General features: G+C 41.9%; 1 protein-coding gene across 3 annotated transcripts in view; it reads left to right on the forward strand.

Annotated features, from left to right (window-relative positions):
• ZNF608 (zinc finger protein 608) overlaps window positions 1–21081 on the forward strand; it is an 86824-nt gene that overhangs the window by 60016 nt on the left and 5727 nt on the right. Inside the window, exons 1-4 of one of the 3 annotated variants that reach the window (XM_026063931.1) lie at window positions 5099–5267; window positions 6215–6284; window positions 16452–16539; window positions 17049–19500. In XM_026063931.1, the coding sequence (XP_025919716.1) occupies window positions 6245–6284; window positions 16452–16539; window positions 17049–19500 (2580 nt within the window). In that variant the 5' untranslated portion in view covers window positions 5099–5267; window positions 6215–6244. Of the gene's footprint in view, window positions 1–5098; window positions 5268–6214; window positions 6285–16451; window positions 16540–17048; window positions 19501–21081 lie in introns of those variants that run through there. The other 2 variants (XM_026063932.1, XM_026063933.1) reach the window with 2 other exon arrangements.

Raw genomic sequence — 21081 nt, forward strand, 5'->3', positions numbered from 1 at the left:
GGGATCGCCACATGAGGTGCGGAGATGCTTCAGTATAGGCTAATGATAGCATCATTTCACTGGCTTCCTTCCTGACAGAAACCATTAGCTGGAGTGGATTAGCTGCTGTCTGAATGGGAGCTGTTCTGACAAAGATGATCATGTAAGGAGCGAGCTGTAGTTTTATATTAGGAGAAAGGTCAGGAAATTAATGCATCAGGGGATTTGCAGAGAGAGAACAAAACATTCCCAGAAGCCTTGATTTTGTGGCCTGTCAAAAGCAGCTTTTTGCAAGTGGTCAGAGAGAACAAAAATGACAATAAAACACAGAGGGAAGAGTTATACTTAATCTGACCAAATACTATGCACAAAGTCTTTATCATTTTTTTTCTGTTCCTGCTCCTGCAGACATATAGTTTCAGACACTATTTGCTTTTTCCTATTGATTCTAGTCAGGGGTTGCAAGAGCTTGAATTGGCTGACTGCTTTAGTATCCTAAATGGCTAGGATAAAGGGTCACACTAGTATGATCTGGTGACAGTTACCCTAATTCAGACATGCTATTTCTTTTTTTTTCCTTCTTCAGTTAGACTATATTACTCAGCACAATTCACACTGTAGTGGAGACTGAGTTCGCAAATATTGTCATTGCAAAGATGGGAAATTAAAATGTTCCTTGCCAAACTTTAGGAGAATTTGAGGGTGAGGAGTGGGCATGAGAATGAGCCTCGCTGGGCTTTTGATCTCCGTAAGGTGCTCTGTAGCGTGCGGCTGAGCAGCCGAAAAAACGCGTCGGAGGGAGAGGAAAAATTCTCCTCATGAATTCATGTGACAAGGAAGTGAACCAAACCACACAGCATGTACTACAAAGTTTTTATTGCTTCATAAATTTTATTGAGATAGAAATTAACCAGTTTCCTCTGTGTTTTAAACAGTCAATTTGTGTTTATTGACATAGAGGAAGCTCATCTGTGCTCGAGACTAGATCTGTTTTCTGTTGGAAAGGCTGCACTTCAGAGATATTTTTAATACTGTCGTGCATGAACATGACATACCACGTGCAAGAATCTGTGGTTTGGGTTTTCTTAATTTAACGGCAACAGCTTTCCTACCTGATTGGTTTTGTGCTAAATGGTGAAGTATCAAGAAGGAAGTATCAAATTATAAGAAAGCTGCTGTGAGATGCAGCAGGCATGCCAAAGTCAGGAAATGTTTTTGTGTGTTTCCAAAAACTTTTTAGCACTGCATCCGTTGCCATGTTTGCTGAAGCTGTTGAACACTATTTTCATGCCCATTTAGGGAGGGACATAAGCACGTTTGTGTTATATCATGGCAAATGCTTTCAAGAACATCTTGTGTTTAAGCTGTATTATTCATTAAGAGTTTTAAGCTGGCTTAAAAGATGTGGAACATACATAGTTTTATTTGTGTGCTTCAGTATAGACAAGTCCTTACTTTAAATGAAAGTTTAATGAGCTGTGAGCAGCTGAAAAATGAAAACGTATAAGCAGAAGCCAGAAATGTCACCCAGGTTTTTCTCCCTTTTTACAATAGCAGTTGTACAAGATGGGATTTGCATCTCTGAGCAATAAGTTAAATACTTCCAAATCTCCTTGAAATCAATTTCTGGTGATCACACACGCAGATTGAAAAGCACGGCTTTGAGATTTACATTCTGCAAATAAAATTTACGCTTCCTGAAAGGCAGCACAGGCTGCCGTTTCGTGCTGCCTAACCTGCRTTGTCTCTATGCCATTGGTACGCACAGGCCCAGTGCGCCTGTGCGCACAGATGCACTTGCTGGAGCAACAACTTTCTGCTTGGTCGACTTTGTTTTATAAAAGCCCTGTTTTCTTTATTGCCTTTATCTATTACATCTGTAAAATTTATTTAAGCAATGACAAATTTCTCTTTGGGGCCCAGCGTCTAACTACTGTCAGGCTATTGGTAAGAGATTTGTTGGATGTGACTGTTTGTTAAATTGCAAGGAGCTGTGGGTGAGGCTAACTGTCTGGAGCTGCCGTGGGTAGGTGGGTTATGGGCTGCGCTTAGTGAACATATATCAGCCGAAAGACAAATGTGCTTCAGCAGCCTCTGGTTTTGTTCAACGAAAATGGCTGTTGATTTTGGGAAGCTCAGCAAAATCACTGTCGTTTTTCTAAGTTGGGTATCATTCACCTTGCAGAGGACCCATGAAAAACAGGTTAGGTTAAATATTGCAGCATTACTTCTCAGCTTTGTAACTTGACAAGAATAGCGTGCCATATTGATTTTCTGATTTTATTTCCCTTAAAAAAATTTGCAAGCTGAATGCAGTGCCTGTGAGTGATAGCTAATTGACAGTACTGTAAGCAGGAATCCTCTTTTTACCTGCACCACAAGCACGGTGYGGGGTGGGGCAGCGCATACCTTTTTGCACTGCTTTGCTAGTTTTTCTCAGCCGCCTCTTATGCTGTTCATTCTCTACTTGACCTCACTAAAGTCCAAGAAGATTGATTTTAGCCTGTAGGGACAAGAAATGTAATATTGCATGCATTGATTCTTATTATTTTTGAGAAAGGAAACAAGGGAATATTTGTAAGGGGAAGAACTTGGGTTATTAAGTACTGTGTGACTGTTTCATCCACAGTAGCTACATAAATAAATTGAAAGACCTGCTGTATTTTAATTTCTATTATTCCACTCCAGAAGTGCTTCTTAGTGCTTCTCTTATTGCTCTATTTATTCAGGTGTCCATCTAAAAAACTGTGAAACTTCATCTTTGGCACAATCTGAAAACACATTTGATGGACTACAAATTATGAGTTCTTTTTATTCTTCAGGGCATAAATACAGGAAGCTGAAAGCCAGAGAGGGAGGGAAATCTGTCATTTGAAACAAGCTTTTAGTCTGCACTTGGTCTCCTCTGGTTTTGTATGAAAAGCCATGTTGGACTGAATGACAGCTGAAAGGGCAAGCTGCTGTATCAGGGGATTTAGCAGRAGGAAACTGCTGTTCTCTCAACCAGCACCTCTGCAGAAAGCTCCCTGAATCTCTTACCCGTTCCAGCCCAGTTGGGAAGGCAGGGCACTAACAAACACGCGGGTGAAACGCTTTAATTGGAAATGCCCTTCACTATCTTAGTCCCGATATTCAGGTTTAAGAAAGTAAAAAAATATTCACGTACTGCTATCAAGGGCTGTTCTATAATTTAAAATGAGCTAATCCTTTCCTAAAGGCTGAAGATTTTATGGCAGAATCATCTAAAGCTACAGCTATGATAAAAAAGAGCCATTCTCTTCTTTCTGTTTCCTCAGTATCCAGGGAAATTGATTTCTGGAGTTATCGTAGTTGGTTTCTGCTTGTTGATGAAGAGTTCCATTCCTACCAAAACAAGTTCTTATTTTTTTTTCCTCCTTTCCTTTTATTTGTTCCAGTTTTAGCTTTGATAAGTAGGAAATAGAAATGGATGTCTTTGCCAACTGTAAAATCCAGCCATGCTAAGCAGTGGTGAAATTCTTACCCCCAAAAGAGTGTGTGTGCATTTGGCAACAGCACATTAAGACACTGTAAATGACCTGTTGGTGGTAGTAAGATTTATATGTGCAGCTAGAGTGACATACAGCTGTTTAAAAATAATCATAATAATTAAGGGCTAATATTATCACTGGCAAGTGAGTGTACTTCCATGTCAGGTATGTACAAGTTTCATTTAAATGATCTTTAGGCCTCAGAGAAAAATGCTAGGGAGAAATAATGACATCATGAATCAGGTCTGAAAGTGTTTTTCCATTTTGAGCACAACATGATATTGATCTTGAAATGTTACAGAGTGAATAAAGAAGAACATATCCGCTTGTCTACAGTTAGCATAGCATGATTCCACAAGGGATATTTTTAATCACAATCTGTTTTGGTCACTAGTTTTCTAATACACTAGTTGTATTATGGAAAAATATCAATATTTTTCTGACGGTTCTGTGTGACTGAACAGTTACAGTTCTTGCTGTGTGTACAGTTACCACAGGAAGTCTTTTTTAGTATATAAAGATCATGAGACTGGCAGTTTGCATGTCAGTTACACCTTCCTCTCCTAGAAGTAGGTGTCTGAGGGCTGATGCAGGTCCATGATGACGATTAGCAATTAGGAATGTGTTACTTAGGGGGAAAAGGCTTTGGGGCCGTTGTTCTGCAGGTCCCAGTCAATAAGCGGGGAGCTGCTTGCAAAAGTCTTTCTTGCTGAAGCCTTGGACTTGCCCGAACTTCATTGGAGCAGGGAGAGGGCAAATGACAGCAACACTGGGAGCCGCGGAGTTTGACTCGGGCCGAGCACGGGGAGGCTGTAAAAGCTGTCGAGGCCCTTGATAGATTGGCTCTCGCTGCGCGGTCCTTGGCGCAAAGCAATAACGTCGCTGCCTCTGGTGAGAGGGCTGCGTGTGCTGCCTGGGGTCAGAGCTTATCGGCCCCTGGGGCCAGCATTTCGGACRAGGCCAAAGTGCAGTCGATAATTTATATGCAAATTTGGGTGTAGGTTCTGGAGAAAAGCAAGCTTTATCTTTGCGTTGTCTGGCCGAGCAAAGAAAGAATTAAGTCATGGCGGAAAGCCCAACCTCTTTTTGCTTTTAGCAACGTGGGAAAATCGTTTAATAGTGTTGAAATACACTTCTGTCATCTTGTTAGTTGTACCTTAATGAGGGAGGGCATGCCTATGTTGGTCATTTGAGGGAAGTTTCATTGCCAAAATAAATGCAGAGATTTTTAACCTCAGATTAGGTTTGAATTTAGGTTTCTTAATGTGGCAATTTTTAGTCCTAAATATCAGGATTGCTGGAAACTTAAGATTTTTATGCGACATTGGCCTGCTCTCGGTGCCYGAATAGTTTTGTTTCTAAACCTCTGAGGGTCAGAAGTGGATCAGCTCTAGTGCATGAAAAAGCCAAGCGAAGCTGTAGTAGCGGCATGGATCACAGCAGGTCAGGGAAAACTTGCCTGTCTCTTACTAATAAATGGAGAAATTGGGACATGCTGCACAAAGGAGACTTGCAGGAAAATAGTCCAAGTAATCACCAGCAAAAGAAGAGAAGCCTGCCGTGAAGTGTGCTTGAGCACTAATGGGAAATCGGTTTGCCGGTAACTTCCTTTTGCGTTGTGTCGGCATTGATGAACAGCTGGGTAAAGCCAACTGGTTAACTAGACATTTTACTAGTTTACCCACTTGGGAGGTAACTTAAAAGTGAGGAGGGAAAAAAAAAACAACCCACATTGAACTGCTCTGCAGAACCCTGACACCTATTGAAGTTGGTCAACTGGTAAGTAGCTAACTTTTGTGCGGTCCCAGCGAAATGATTGCTTTGCTTCAGTAGATGCTAACAAAGGCCCTTTTACCTTTCTTCTGCTGGAGAACATTATTAGTCATACTTCATTAGGCTTGCTTACAAAAAAGAGCTGGTGTCTAAGTGTGTTACTGAAATACTTGCAACTGTTCTGGGCATCTTTTTCCCTGCTAAAAGACAAGAATTTTGTAATGGGAAGGACACTGCTGCCTATTATTTTTGAGAAAAATTAGCCTGTCAGATAAGAACTGTAAAATTTATGTGGCATTTAGCCACCTTTATTCTTTTAGGTCCTTTTTTTAAGAGCTTGGCAATGCATAATATGTGTTTTGTGGTATTGAAATCTAGAAAGTAGAGTTTCGGGCAGAGTTTTGTTTTTCATCTGTTAACTGTACCAACAAAAGACCTTACAGCAATGCTAGTGCAAATCCTAAACTGAGGCACTCATTTTAAGAATTGTACATGAAGGAGGGCCTCAGACTGGTAAGGTTTTGATTTGCTTTTCCTAGACAGAGGTGAAAGTGGAATGGTGGGCCTCACCAGACTGTTTTTAACTGATAAATTTCAGGTGTATGGGTGGGAATGAGAGGTAGAAGGGACAGAACTCTTCATTTGCTCGCAGGACTCTAAAGTACATCCCGTGATCAGCTATTCATAAATTTTAGCTGTGTGTATTTTACTGTGACATTTCATAGTGGGGTATCATTGTCTTAAGATCTTAAGAGAGTTTACCTTCACAAGCATAAGAGATGTGGCCCTGCAAGCCCCACAAACTGAATTGGGGGGGGGGGTTGCAATTACCTCTTTTTAGTTGTAATAAGAAATCCTGAGGGAGTTGTGCAAAATAAATCCCAAATGTTCCCCCCCCCCCCGCCTTTGTCTCAGATGCATCTGTCTCAGGTGTTTACTTACACTTTTCCCAGGCTGAGAACAATGAAGTCTTCATGTGATAAATGGAGCTTAATGCAGATACACACACACATAAACAAACAGGTAAAATGCAGTTTGGGAGATTTCAGTGTTTTTAGCCACCGCTTTAAATTGCTATTTTAAATTCCAGTGAGTGGAATAATAGAGAAGTTATCATGTCTAGTAACTGCAGTTGGCTTTTGTAAAGAATGGCTTGTTAGGAGGCTTTATGATTTACTGAGGCCACAGCTGGCTGCCAGCAGAGCTATAGGAATGTGTTCTCTCTTGGGCCTGGCAGCTAGAGATGAAAAGGATCCAAAGCTGGCACAAAAGCAAATAAATGCTTTGACTTCAAATAAAGCATCATAATTTAGAAGAGGCTCTGCTTCTCAGTCCCAGTGAGGTACATGGATCAGCAGTAGCTTTTTGAGGTTGAGCAGAATTGTCTGCCTGGCTGTACTGCATTCTGATATCTGCAGTCTACAGATTGGGAAGCATTTTCATGGTTTTGGCTTGGGATTTTTTCTTTATCCATGCTGCTTTCTTTTCCCCAAATTCCCCCTCTTCCCTTTCCTGGTCCTTTATGTTGCATTAGCTGCTCTGCTGTTCGATAAAGAATTGTGCCACTGTTTGCACCTGGCAACTCTTTATCATGATGTAGATAGAGCACAGGGGGACTAATCACCAAAGACACTTGAAAGGTTATAGGGTTTTTTTTTGTCATCTGTTTTTTACTCGTCCAGTGAATTGTTCTTACAGTAGCAGAGTTCAGAGCTGGGATGCAAACTTCTGTTGAGATGGGCTAATACTAACCTTAAGAAGAAAAATAAAGTATAAGATTCTTAAGGGTTTTTTAGATAGGTAGATAGATACGCACACATATATAAACATATATATCAGCTTCCCTATTTCTGCAGCTGTTTCTCAACAGTCTGCTGATGAAAACAGTACTTCTGTGGTCTGGTGTCTAAGATGAAGAATAGGAAGAAGGCAGATAATTATTAAAGGAACTCCCGAATGCTTGTCAGGGTGAGAAAAAATGGGTTTGGTTTTCCCTTTTTGGTCTTACTTCTCATATTTAAACAACAGTGCTTTTCCCTACACTGCAGCCTTGTTTTGCTTTTGTATTTACTTGCTTTGCAGGGTGAAAGAGTTTGGGAGAGAAATAACTAGCTGAAGAGATCCTGTAATTAATATAAACTGCAGGAAGCAAGTGTGACAGATGAGTTGAAAAGCCCTGTGTTCTGTTGCTTATCTCAAGTGACATATGGTCCTAGGAGTACAAGCAAAGGCAGTGGGTTGTGGGTTGGTTTTTTTTTTTTTTTCCCCCCTTCTTTCACTCTGGTAGAAGGCAGCAGAGTGGCCATGCGTTCCACAGAGCAGCAGTGTAGGGGCTGAAATAACACTCCTCGAGGAGTGGGAAATTTAGGGGATTACAGAAGAGCATTTCCTCATCTAAATTTGAGACTATGTGCCATTTTTTTTGGTGTCAAGCTATGTGAATCACAGTTATGATTACTGAAGTCAAAGAGAAAAAAATCTTCCGGAAACAAAATACTTTATTTCTGAAACAGATTTGGTTTTCTTCAGAATGCACAGATGTTAAATGATTTTCAACTMACATTTTTAGTGTCAGCTGAAATAGAATAAGACTGCAGTTCTATTCTCAAGCTTCAGTAGAACAGTGAAGTGGTTCAGTTACTCTGGCCAAAGAAAAGGTACGGTTTGTATAAAAACAAATCTTCAGTTGTACTCTGGAGGTCAGAAACCTATAGTTAGTTTATAGTAACATTAATTGCACTTTTTTCCTGTAAACACTGCAAACATGTGGTCTGACATTCGGGAGGTGTAACAGCAATTTATCCCAAAATTTTCCTAGTTCTGCCAAGAACTAATCATTTTGATATAAATCTGACAGGAGAAAACTATTTTGGTCACTGTGGCTTCATAGTTTTGGAAATCACCATTCTAAGTAGCTCTTATTTTAGTAGAACTATTCAGTTGCGGATAAACCTACAAGCCATTTGGGACCCAATCTGGTGTATTTTCTGGAGTTATTTCCCAGTTTTCAGTGAGTCTTTTATTGCTCTTTTAATGAGTATAGAATTTAGCCTTGTATTTAATTAGGGCCATTTTTTTTTTTTTCAGCTTTCCATTTGCATTTAGATTTTGCTTATTGCTTATTTGTTAGGCAGACTGTCTTTAAGTGAAACATATACTGAAAACATTATAGTGTTGTTATTATTATAACTGGTAAAGGGACAGTAGCTCTTTGATTAGATGCTGCCCCATCTTCCAGAGCCAACCTAACTTTAGCATTTAGGTCACTGCTTTGTCCAGAGGCACTACCATTTCATATCACCCCTAGCAACAAGCCTTCCTAATGTTTATTTTATACTAAAGCTGGAAAAGGATAATGTTACTAGGGAGGCAAGGGAAAGAAAAGAAACCAGAGCTTCTTGTAGCTGACCAGTCAACTGAATATTGACCAACTGTCTTCACGAGAAAGAAATAGATGGTGGTGAATAAGCTAGAGTCTAGTTTTCCAGGAAGCTCAACGATTTTCCCAAATCAATACAGCTCATCAGGCTTCAGAACAAAGGCTGCGGGGGACGTGACAGTGATGGAAGTGGCTGTGTGTTCTTTTGTGTATTAAAGCACATGGGCCCATGGGGAAACAGGCCTTCTTTGGTTATTTCAATGCTTATTCTTCTGTATGCTCTGGGATGGATTTAGATTTAAAAAAAAAAATTATGAGGTGGGAAGAAAAGGTTGTCTCCTTGATGGCCTGACTCAATGGTTCAAGAGGTACTCCTCCTCCCTGGGTAATTGCTGCTGCTTTTCGGAGTCTAAATGGGAGTTTGCAGTGTGAGTCCAGGGGATGTATGTTTTGCTCATATCTCATTAAAGGCACAACACAGACTTTTCAAGTTAAGGTGGTGGTTGCTACTTTAAATATCTTGTGCTGATGACTTCCCATTTAAAGTGGAAAGAAAGGGTATGACATTTGGATAAAGTACCCATCAAATTTAGGCTGGTGTTATTCAAAACCCACTGGAAATCACATGGATATGAATTGAGTTTGTTATGCTGTTGAAGAGGCTATAATTTATGTGGCTCGAGTAATGTCAACCTGCTTTAGCCACCAGCAGGGCAACATTATCTAAACTAGCAGTTTTTAGCCTTTCAGCCCTCTAACCTTTAAGCTTACTGTGCTTTCATAAAGTAGTAAATTAACACCACATCTAAGTGTCTCAAAGGTTTATGACTGTAGCAGCAGTATTTCATTATGCTGCTTTTCCTTAATGCTGTCCAATCTTCTCAGCTTCATTGCTGTACAGTATTTGTTCAGATAAAGTCCAATGTCCAGGATGACTAATTGCAGATCTGTGCTCCAGATGGTTTGATTACAGGATGTGGTTAAAGTGACTCTTCAAACATTCAGCCCAGCAGTAGGGTGCTTTAAAAAAAAAAAAAAAATCTTGCATTTTCTGGCCACCTGACAATCATTCCATTCTCAGCCTTGCTGATCTTGATGTCTGCTATGTGTGCACCTGCTGTAGATGCAGTTAAGTTCTTGTGCCATGTTAGGCACAGCGTTTGATTAAGGTAGTAAACAAAATGTGTGGCTACTGGATCAGTATTCATCAAAGACTTGACTTTATACATAGAACGTGTGCTGTTAATTTTAGATTACCTCCTTGATGGAAGCAATCAGGAGAAAGTGGGGCGTTTGCATCACAAGTCTGACGTAAACATTGTTCTGTGGGTTTTATGCCTGGATGGATGGCAGGTGTTTATGTGGATCTGGGTTTGATGAGGCTGTGGTGGATGTTGTGAGGCAAAAGAGTTACTGCATTCTTTACGAAACCAATGGCAGTAAAAAAAACTTGAGATAATCCTAAAGTTATGGATTTTCACCATGCTGCTTTTGGCACTTGAAATGCTTTAGTTACTGTTAGAACAGAGATGTCAAGTAGGTATGTGTGGGATTAAAAAGTTGACAGTGCCACATGCAGAATAAGATGTGTTTGTTTAATCTATGATAGTGGTGTACTCACAGATGAAGCATGCACCACGATTTGGCTATTCCAGGCATGTCGGGATTGTTTGCACTTAGCAAGGCTGGCACAAAAGGCAAATTGAATTTGGCTTGCAAATGAATTTGTGGATTCACTGATCGTAAAGATATGAGGAATTGATTTTGCTCTGATGTTATGTCAAGTGATGATAACATGCCTTCTCAATATTGAGAATTGCATCTCAACTTTGAAGACCTGCTCTACCACAGGAGTATTGCTGCAAGAACTTGTAATATTAAAGCTTTTTAAAAATAATCTTGTAAAAATGACTACAAAGCACAGTATAATTTGGTGGGTCTTGCTTTGGCATCAGCAAAAGTTGTCTAAAATAACACTCAGCATAGTAAAGGCAATAGGCAGAACTATTATCCAAATAGGAATTTTGTGCAAGCAGGACTGCACTGATGTTTAAACAGTAGTTTTTGATAACTGAAAAGCAAACRAACAATTCCTACTGTTGGAAGATCATCTGGATAATCTTGCACAAATGAGTTGCATACATATTCAGAAAGCCTGTGTGCAGATTTGCTTTTGCCAAAATTCTGCAGTTATTCTGGGCTGGATTCTCCATTAAGAAAAGAGGGAAGAGCTCCCTTTTTCTCATTACAAAAATGAAGCCATACCCATTCACCCTCTCAGATAACTGGTCTTTTGAGTTGCCTGGGAAAATAATCAACTTTAACTGAAGCAGAATTTTGTAGCATTTGCTGTGATCAGAACACCAAAGCAGCCTATGCTGTAAACATTGTCAGGCTTTCCAGTCTAATTAATTGAGTAATATCTACTTATATTGGACTTTGAAGGTGTTTATTTTCCAAAGCCAACTTTTTCAAAAATTGGGGCCTGCATGTAAGCTATTAATGTGATAATTTGATTCCTAAACACATGACCTCATTTTCAAAGTTTTGAATACAAAGCATAAAAATTCTTGGCTTATGTTTATTGCCATGCAGAAAGTGGAGTCATGAAAGCCAAAAACTTTGTGTCTATTTTAGACTAGATCCTTTGGTCTTTTCAGCATTAGATGAGAGAACATCTGCAAGAGTGTATCTTGTTAGATGTGAGTAGATCCCTACAAGCTTGAGGTTGCTGCTAAAAATGCCATGTCTTTTTTACTTCAGAGTAATTAATGTGCACAGTATCCTGGCGTAGTGCTAAAGATGCCTTGTCACTGTGATGTTTTTATGTCAAAATAGTACATCTGCATTTGTTATGCTAACGTTAAAAGAATGTGGGTTGTTTCCTTTTTACTGTGAATACAAGCCGTGTAAAGATTCTCAGTGCTAATCTGCAGTTTCAGATATGAGACCTACAGATCAATATTATACATCTAAGAGCCTAAGGTTGGGCATTGGACAGTATTCATAATTTGAGTCTTCTGTTAATGTCACAACCAGTGTCTTACATTGTTTGCAGCACAGAATTAAGAAATAATTTAAGGATAACTTACACAGAACCACTGTGAATTACCTTTGTTTTTGTCTTTAAAGTGCTTTGGAAGTAATTTAGATATCTTCATTTCCAAATTGTGGTGACATACTTTATTCTCTAAATTTAATTACTAGTAAATAGCCAATGACATTCTAACGTTGCTCTAACTATTCTCGTTAGAGCAGCATTATTCTTGTTTCTTTTTGCCATGAATCTAGCTTCCTACATTGTAGTTCTGAATGTGATGAGTAAAGGAAGAAGCTTATAAAGGTACATCCAGTGTGAAAGAAAATATCCAAATACAGAATTTTTTCTTGCTCCTAACAGGCTGATGAAGTGCCCCTTGATGTTAGAGGAGTGTCAGTGGTGGCCACTGGGTAACATCCAGTGTGCACCTTCACCTTACATTAAGGCTTTTGTGTGTGATCCTGTCTTGGCTAATAACGGATTTGGGCAGAAAAGGTACTGACTAGTGTAGGTGGTTGAACTGTAAAACTTCTAGGTAATGTGACCCCATTTTCCTGTGCTAGATTGTGTTTGACAATCCTCGAGCATATGTTTATTGGTTACTGTATCAATAATAATGACCAGCATGGGTAGTAACTTTTGAAATAGTGAAAGATGATTTCTTATTCTTGGCGGCTTTAATTTAGGATTTCAGGCAGGTTCCCTGAATTGCATTCTTAGAGTCCAGATACCCTTAGATACACTGAATTACAAGCATCTGATTTTTTTTCTCCCATTCTGCAGTGGTGGTTATTTTGAGTAGTTTAGCCTCTTGTTTTTTTCATGTGAAAAAGCATTTCTGTATTCAGGTAGTATGAAACCTGTGGGTTCCTCAGACTGTCTCCCCATTTTCCCTCCTGTTTAGACAATGCTAAAGAAGTGATTATTACAGGGCATGTAGTCTAATGAATAGGAACCCCCCACCACCACCTCCACCCTCATTAAAGAGATTTCTTGCAGCTTGATACAGCCTCAGTGTGGTTTGGTCCTGTAAGTGGTATGTGACTTACTTCATAAGATAGATGTGCCAGTATGTGGAGAGCTGTGTCCCAGCGCGCACACACACAAACAGAGGAGGGCTGCGAACAAATTAGCGAAGGGCTAGTGGGTCTGTGACTAACTGCCCTGTGTATTCGGATGCATTACTGAGGGATGTATTGAAGACCGCTGCAGTATTACCTGTGTACTGCTTCCTGGAAAGAAGTCCCTGGAGAGATTCTTGTTTCGAAGCAGACTCACTTGAGCTTTGTGCCAAGGACAAATATTTTGGATCAGAGAAATCTGTACAGTACACCCTGACTGGGTGCATCAAGTCCTTCCTCTTCCCTAGATGCATCTAGCATATAGCATCTTTCTGCTATCCCTTTTTGCTTTCCAGTGCTTTGGTCTAATTAGCCTCCCAGTTGCATGTTTCCTTAGGGGTTGGTCCTAGCTCCCATGTTACTTCTATTCTTTTGACCCATTTCTATGATAATTTTAATAGACTAAATGAGCTCCCTTCACTGCTTGTTCTGTGAAATCGTACCTGTGGCTGAGTAATATGCTGTTCATTAGGGAAAGGAAATTTATTCCTTACCACAGTTATTCTAACATAGCGTGGGGATTAATCTTCCCTCCTACTTACATACCGGGGCCTTAGCTAAGACCAACAAAATTAATAAGATGCTAAATGTAACTGACTTTAAAGGAGGAGCTTATTCATGTTTGCTTTGAGGTATTGACTTTCTCACACTGGAAGGTCATTTGAATGTCTTCTAAGAATTACTGAAATATTTATTGATTTCAGTTATTTTTTATTATACCTACTCTTTATGCCTTCTCTTTTGCCTTCTGTTCTATTAATAGATAACAGACTACCCATGGTTCTGTTATATAAATTAATAAATAAATACAGGACATAGAAAGAGACAAGAAATGTTGAAGACGGACAATTATTTAGGAATATACCACGATTTTTAAGAATGTAACAATTAGATTAAAAAAATAAAGGTGGCCTAGTTAGCGGGAAAGGGCAAGCATGCTTAATTCTCCTGTAACCTTTTGCGGGCGGAGGGAAAGCCCTCTGTGCCTTGCAGGTTTCGGAGGAGCTGGGCCGGGCACTGGTGCCGGAGCAGGAGGGCGCAGCGGCGGTGCTGCAGGGAGGTGGGCCGTGTGACATAGCAGAGTTCAGAGGTGGAAAATACCCATCATTTTCACCGCGAGCACTACGGCATCGCGCCTGACAAGCTATTAAAGTGGGAGGAAAGCATCGAGGTTACCAGAGAAACACCATTTTAATGTGTCTCTCTGGCACACAAGAGGCAGGTGGGCATTTAGCTGGGAGCTGCTTGGGGAAACCAGATTTCCACTGACAGCTGTTTCCTCTATGATTCTCCTGGCGTTTGCTTTTCATCCTTTTAAGTGTTTGCCCATACGTGTAAGTAGGCTTAGGGGTTACAAAACATGACATGATCTGAGCACTCGAGAAAAAAATGATACATCGCTTACTGTACCGGAGCCCCCAAACGTTGCCTGCTGCTTTGGCTTTAGCGGCGGGGGCGCTCGGTGCCGCGCCACGCCGGGGCGGCGGCGGCTCACGGGATGGCCGCGGGCGGTTGCGCCCGTTGGGGCGGCGGAGCGCGCGCCGCTGGTCAGGCGTCGCCCCTCCCCCCGCCGCCACAGCGCAGAGGCGCGGTGACTAACGGCTGCCGCCGCGGCCCCGCTCCCCGCGGGGCTGAGCGCTGCCTCCGCCGGCTCCGCGGCAGGCGCGGAGCGGCGGGGCGGGCGGGCGGTGTAGCCCTTCGTCGCGCCGAGCGGCCCCGGATCCGGGCAGGGGAGGGGGGCGGGCGGCGCCCGCATTGTTCGCGAGGCTCCTGCCCGAGGCAACCGCCGCTGCGCGCGCCTCGCCCACCCCGCCCCCACCCCCACCCGCGGGCGGCCCACGGAGCGCGGCGGGCCCTGCGCGGTGGCGGGTTGCAGCGGCTGGGAGGGTCCCTGCCACCGCACACGAAGCGCTGGAGAGCGGGCGACCGGGAAAACACTGCACCCCCCCCCCCCAGCTTTTTCAGGTGTCTGTTGCCATTTGAAGGGGGTAGGAATAAAATGCGTTCTTCCAGGCTACGAAGGTGGCCTAGATCATAAAAATAAACTTAATTTTGATTGCCCACGTATCAATTTTAGCTTAATCCTTTTCCGTATCGAAAGTCTGGGTTTGGCCCTGACTGGAAGGCTATTTTATGTTTTATCCCTTAGACGGTGTTACCCCCAGTGTCTGAAATCATACAGACGTCTCATCGTAATGGCAACTTAAAACCATATGGGGAATAATTTTCAAATCTGCTATTGAGAATTTTCAAGGAAATCCCTTCTTCCCATGTACCTCCGCTAACAACACTTCAAATACTTCCCTGCTGTTAAAAGGCCCCCGAGGAAATAAGCTGCTGGTTGCATGTTTACTTTACCTTGGTGCAGCAGAGAGGGAGAGTTTTAGTGCAAAATTAGAAATCACACTGGCAACAGAGAGCCAGTGACAGGCTGGAAACATTTTGGCACCGTGCCATTATTATATCCATTGTGGAAAAGCTAGAGCTGGAACAAGGAAAGTGGAGAAGAAAGCGAGTCACAAGGCTGGCGGCTGCAGTTGAGAGTCTAATGCCTCTTATAACTGGAACCATTTTGCACCCCGTGCCTTCCTTGGGCTCGGTGGGATAACCTCTTATTTTGGTGTGAGCTCCAGCTGGCTCAAGGATATTACCTTGTGTTTATCTGCAGTGGTTAATGAATTGAWGGGGTAATTATGTTGACTAGTCCATAAACATGGTGATAAATTATCTCTGTGAAGGCAAATTTGAGGGGAGCCTGAAAAATTTGACTGACCCTCTCCCCCCCTTTTTAATTTTATTTAAGACATCCTTACCGGGTATACATTTTAGACAGATGTTTTGAATAAAGCAAAACTCTAAGTCTGCCTTAGGTGGGCAGATGTATTTACGTTTTAACAGAAGTCTTAAATGGAAAAGCAATTAAATGACACAATACTTTTTTTTAGAAGTAGCCCTCTTTCTAAATATTTATATTTTGTTTCCTCTTAGCTTTACTGTAAAGTTGCAGTTTCTCATTTAATCCTTCTCTTTCTATGGAGGAAAAGACAAGGCAGATAATACATGTTCATATCTCTCTCTGCTGAGCAAAACTTACAATGCATATATGTGTGTGTTTTTGTGTGTTTGGATATATGCAATTTCAAATAAATAGAAGCATCATTATCATATTGTTTAAAGCAAAGCAGATTCTTCTCAGTCACCTACTGATTTAAACACTGTAACTGGTGCTCAGTTTATGCTGGCTGGCTGCCAAACGAAAGCAATTATGTGCAATAATAGCAAAATTAAGAGGTGAGTGTTGCCGTTTTACAGCAAGACATGGCAAAAACCATTTCCTTCTGTCAGCTGTATCTTGATTACCACACTCGCAGTCACACAGGCACATACYCTCTCTTACACCCACACACACCCACACATACACACACATTTACACACACACTCATGTTCTTTCTTGCTCCCTCTCCTTCCTGTGGGTTTTAGCTTGAGGTCACTGAAACCAAAAAAGAGGAAGAGTATAGACCACAGCTTTTGAAAGCAAATGAGAATAAAGCTCTCGCTTTGTGGGGAAGGAAAAAAAAAGAACAAAACAAAAAACCTACCCTAGTTATTGTTCTGACTGTGATAATATTTTGTTTTTCTCCCACCGGCAGGTGTTCTAGTGGTAAATGTTACATGGAGGAACAAGACCTACGTGGGAACACTGCTGGACTGCACAAAGCATGACTGGGCCCCTCCCAGGTAGGCGAGCATTCTGGGTCTGGTTTTGCTCTGCTGTGTTTTCAGCACCTTCCCCCCTCCCCCCCCTAGTCCATGTCGAGAAACTATACAGAGATTAATAAAAAAACAACTGGGTGTAATTGAAAACATGCATCAGTGAAATGAATAATTCTCTGTTCCACATTGGAAAGTGGGGATGTTAGGGTGAATGTTTTTATTTCCTTTTGTTTTGTGTTTTTGAGAGGGGAGGGGAAGTGTGTGGGATTAAATCAAAGGGGAATTAATTTAAAAATACATTTTTATAAGTTAGGAAACATTTTCTCTCTGTTGTTCTAATTAGATTTTTTTTCCATTTTTGTGTGTGTTTTTTTTTTTTAACTGACATTCCCTTTGAGACTGTAACGTTCTCATTTGGAAGAAGCACATCCTTCCTTTAACATGGCTGAAGGCTCTGTTACGGAAAGCGGTGTTGTTTCAGTATTTGTTTAGTTCACAGCTCCTGCTGATGACATCTGCTCTTGTTTATATAGGTTTTGTGAATCGCCAACGAGCGACCTGGAAATGAGAGGAGGTCGGGGCAGAGGGAAGCGGGCAAGGTCTGCTGCAGCTGTACCTGGAAATGATGCGAGTTTTACAGAGTCTAGAGGGCTTCAGAACAAGAATCGAGGTGGTGCCAACGGGAAGGGAAGGAGGGGCAGCCTTAACTCGAGCGGGCGCAGGACTCCCCCAAACTGCACTGTAGATGACGTCAAAGCCAGCCCCTCATCCACCAACAAGAGGAAAAATAAGCCTCCAATGGAGCTAGATTTGAACTCCAGTTCAGAGGACAATAAATCTGGAAAACGTGTTCGTACTAACTCTAGAAGCACTCCCACCACCCCACAGGGGAAGCCCGAGACCACTTTTTTGGACCAAGGCTGCTCTTCTCCAGTGCTGATTGACTGTCCTCACCCCAACTGCAACAAAAAGTACAAGCACATTAATGGACTGCGATACCACCAGGCTCATGCACATTTAGACCCAGAAAACAAACTGGAGTTTGAGCCTGACAGCGAAGACAAAATTTCTGACTGCGAGGAAGCACTGAGTAATGTGGCACTTGAATGCAGTGAGCCAAGCACAAATTTGTCCGGCTTTGATCCGCTAAAAGCACCGACATCTCCTTCCTCCRTCACTACCCCAGGGACCCCCAAGGGAAAAAGGGAGCTGACCAGCAATGGCCCCAGTTCAGTTATCAGTTCCAAAACTGGCAAGAATTCGGGCAAAAAGAAGGGTCTGAACAGTGAATTGAACAGCCTTCCGGTAATTTCTAATATGGCAGCTACCCTGGACAATTGCTCGGTAGCAGATGGCAATTTGCAGACTGAAATGCCCAAGCTGGAGGCTGAAGGGTTAATAGACAAGAAAGGTTTGGGTGATAAAGATAAAGGCAAAAAAGCTAATAATTGCAAAATGGATAAAAACCTTTCCAAACTGAAAACAGCCAGGCCCATTGCCCCAGCGCCAGCACCGACTCCTCCCCAATTAATAGCGATACCTACTACGGCCTTTACAACCACCACAACAGGGACAATACCGGGACTGCCCTCTCTAACAACTACTGTTGTTCAGGCTACACCAAAGAGCCCTCCGCTAAAACCTATTCAACCAAAGCCCACAATTATGGGAGAGCCAAGCACTGTAAACCCAGCTCTCACATCGCTCAAAGACAAAAAGAAAAAGGAGAAGAGAAAGTTAAAGGACAAAGAAAGCAAAGAGACTGGAAGCCCGAAGATGGATTCTAAGCTGGGAAAGCTGGAGGATTCAAAAGGGTCTGGGAAAGATTTATCTGGCCATTTTTTAAAGGACCATCTCAACAAGAATGAAGTGTTAGCTAACGGGCTGCCAGAGTCGCAAGAGAGCAGGATGGCGAGTATTAAGGCTGAAGCCGATAAGGTTTACACGTTCACGGACAACGCACCCAGCCCGTCAATAGGGAGCGCCTCCCGGATGGAGTGCAGCGCTCTGGTGAATGGACAGTCCTCGATGGTGCCGCTGCACGTGTTGACGCAAAACGGTGCGGACAGCGCRGCTGCTAAAACCAACAGCCCTGCTTACTCCGATATTTCTGATGCGGCTGATGACGGCGGCTCTGACAGCCGGTCAGAGGGCATGAGGTCAAAGGCCAGCTCTCCTTCGGATATTATTTCTAATAAGGACAGTGTTGTAAAAGGACATTCCTCAACCACGGCACAATCGGCTCAAGCAAAAGAGTCCCATTCTCCCTATTACCATGGCTACGATCCTTATTATTCTCCAAGTTACATGCACTCTGGACAGGTCAGTGCCCCAGCAGCTGGGAACAGTAGTACCCCGCAGGGACTGAAGATCAAAAAAGAGGCCGAGGAAGAGGCTGAAAAGAAAGAGAAGACCGAACCATTGGATTCCAAGAAAAGTGAAACCAGTTCTTCTAATTTGCAGCCACAGCATCAGTCAGTAATAACACAGAGACACCCTGCACTTGCCCAGTCACTTTATTACGGACAGTATGCTTATGGCCTCTATATGGACCAAAAGTCCTTAATGGCCTCCAACCCTGCTTACAGACAGCAGTATGAAAAATACTACGAGGACCAGAGACTAGCAGAACAGAAAATGGCACAAACTGGAAGAGACTGTGAAAGGAAGAACGAACCCCCCTTGAAGGAAATAGGAAAGGATGATAATAAGCAGAAGAATATCCCATCTGCTACTATTTCAAAGGCCCCTTCAACTCCAGAGTCAAGCAAAAATAACACTAAAATAGGGTCATCAGTCCCTAACAAAGGTGAGGAGACGAGCAAATCRCAGATCCTTTCCAATCACCAGCAGCAGCTTCAAACTGACAGTTTCAAAGCCAAACAACTGGAAAACCACCAGCTCATAAAAGAGGCTGTGGAGATGAAATCTGTTATGGACTCCATGAAGCAGACGGGAGTAGATCCGACCACAAGATTTAAACAGGTGAGGTCACAGGAAATGGAACACAGGTGTCTTGATTTATTCTTAAATCGTGTGAGATTTTGTCCCTGATTTTGTTATGGTCTTTTACCTTCGCAGCTAAACAAGTGCCGCCATCCTTTTTTTCTTGCTGGATAGTACTGTAGTCAGTGAATAAACCAACAGGCCTTTCAGTTGAGCTGTTTGAAAAGAAAAAAAACAAAACTATCTAGCAAGGTGGTGACAGAATCCAGGCTTAAGACATGAATAGACTATTTAAAATTGCATGCAAGAATAAAATAGAATTAGATTTCTCTTTTAGATGTAAATTCCAAGCAATTTGCTTCATTCAGAAATGAGAAATTTGAAGCAAAATAAGCAGCTTTCATTGTGAGAGGACTTAAAGTAGATTTGAAACACAGTTTGAAGTGGTTTTTTTTTTTTTGTTAAATGACAGTTGGCATTTACTAAAGATGGGTGAGCTGATTCTTTGAAGAGTTGGGTTGAAGCTCAGCTCTTTATCTTAACCCAAGGTGACCTTTTCAAAAGTTAAGTTCCCCTTCTCCCCTGAACCCACCCCAAGCCCCTACAGGCCTACCCATGGATGAAATAATCTCTCCATTGAAGTCAGTGTTAGTTTTGCCATTGACTTCAGTGGAACCGGAATTTCATCCAGTGGCTCACACTGACCTTCCTAGATGTCAGATTTTCTTCGTTGGAGGTAATGTCACTTTCTCTGTGCTCTGAGATGCAGCCTCAATGTCGAACGCTTTCATGTTGTGGTGTACAGTGCATCCTAGACTTCACCCTAACAGGCTGTCTTTCAAGATGCGGTGGGGTCAGGTGAGCGGTAGTTGGGAGCTATAAAGGAAGTGGGATGGTACGGGCCTGAGGAGGAGATTTCTGCTGATTCAGATGAGTATTTGAACCAGATCGTCCAAGTGTCTACTTCTGTGCTCATGTTTCTGTTGCATCTGCCATGATGTGGATCTGTTGGAGATGATGTTTACAATTAGCCCTTGCATAGCTTGTACTTAAAAAAAAAAACAAAAAAAAAGTCTTCCTATTGTTGTTCAGTACTGATTTTATGTAGTCTTGTAAAGAACACACCTACCTACTTCTATACAATGTTTATAAACCGGTCTAGAGAGCATATTATGCAAAAATATATTTATGATATCCTGTACCTGTTCCTTAAACCTTGTGGTCCTGGTCCTGTAAATACTTACACGTGTCATTTTACAAACTTAAAATAAGACCGTCTGTCAGCTGCAGGAGTCCACCTGAATGTCTGGCATTCCACTGATTTGTTCAGTGTTTGCAATATCAGAGGCAGCACAAGCATCTTTCCACCTAGATCAGTTTTTCAGGTTCAGTGTTCCAGGTAATCTAAGTGCTCTGACATATCATTAGGCAGCTTTAATTTTGTGGTTCACAGATATTTTTTGCTCTCTGGTGGGAAAATCTCTCAGTGGGCTTTAATTAAAATGTTTTATGTATAGTGTGGTCGCAGAAGTTTGATACAATGCATATGTATTTCATGASTGAACTAGTTAAAGGCATGAGAGAGGATATAAGATGAACTGAATTACATTTTGATAATAG

Source organism: Apteryx rowi, unplaced genomic scaffold, assembly GCF_003343035.1.
Source record: "Apteryx rowi isolate R43461 unplaced genomic scaffold, aptRow1 scaffold_203, whole genome shotgun sequence".
In the NCBI taxonomy this organism is placed as follows: Eukaryota; Metazoa; Chordata; class Aves; order Apterygiformes; family Apterygidae; genus Apteryx; species Apteryx rowi.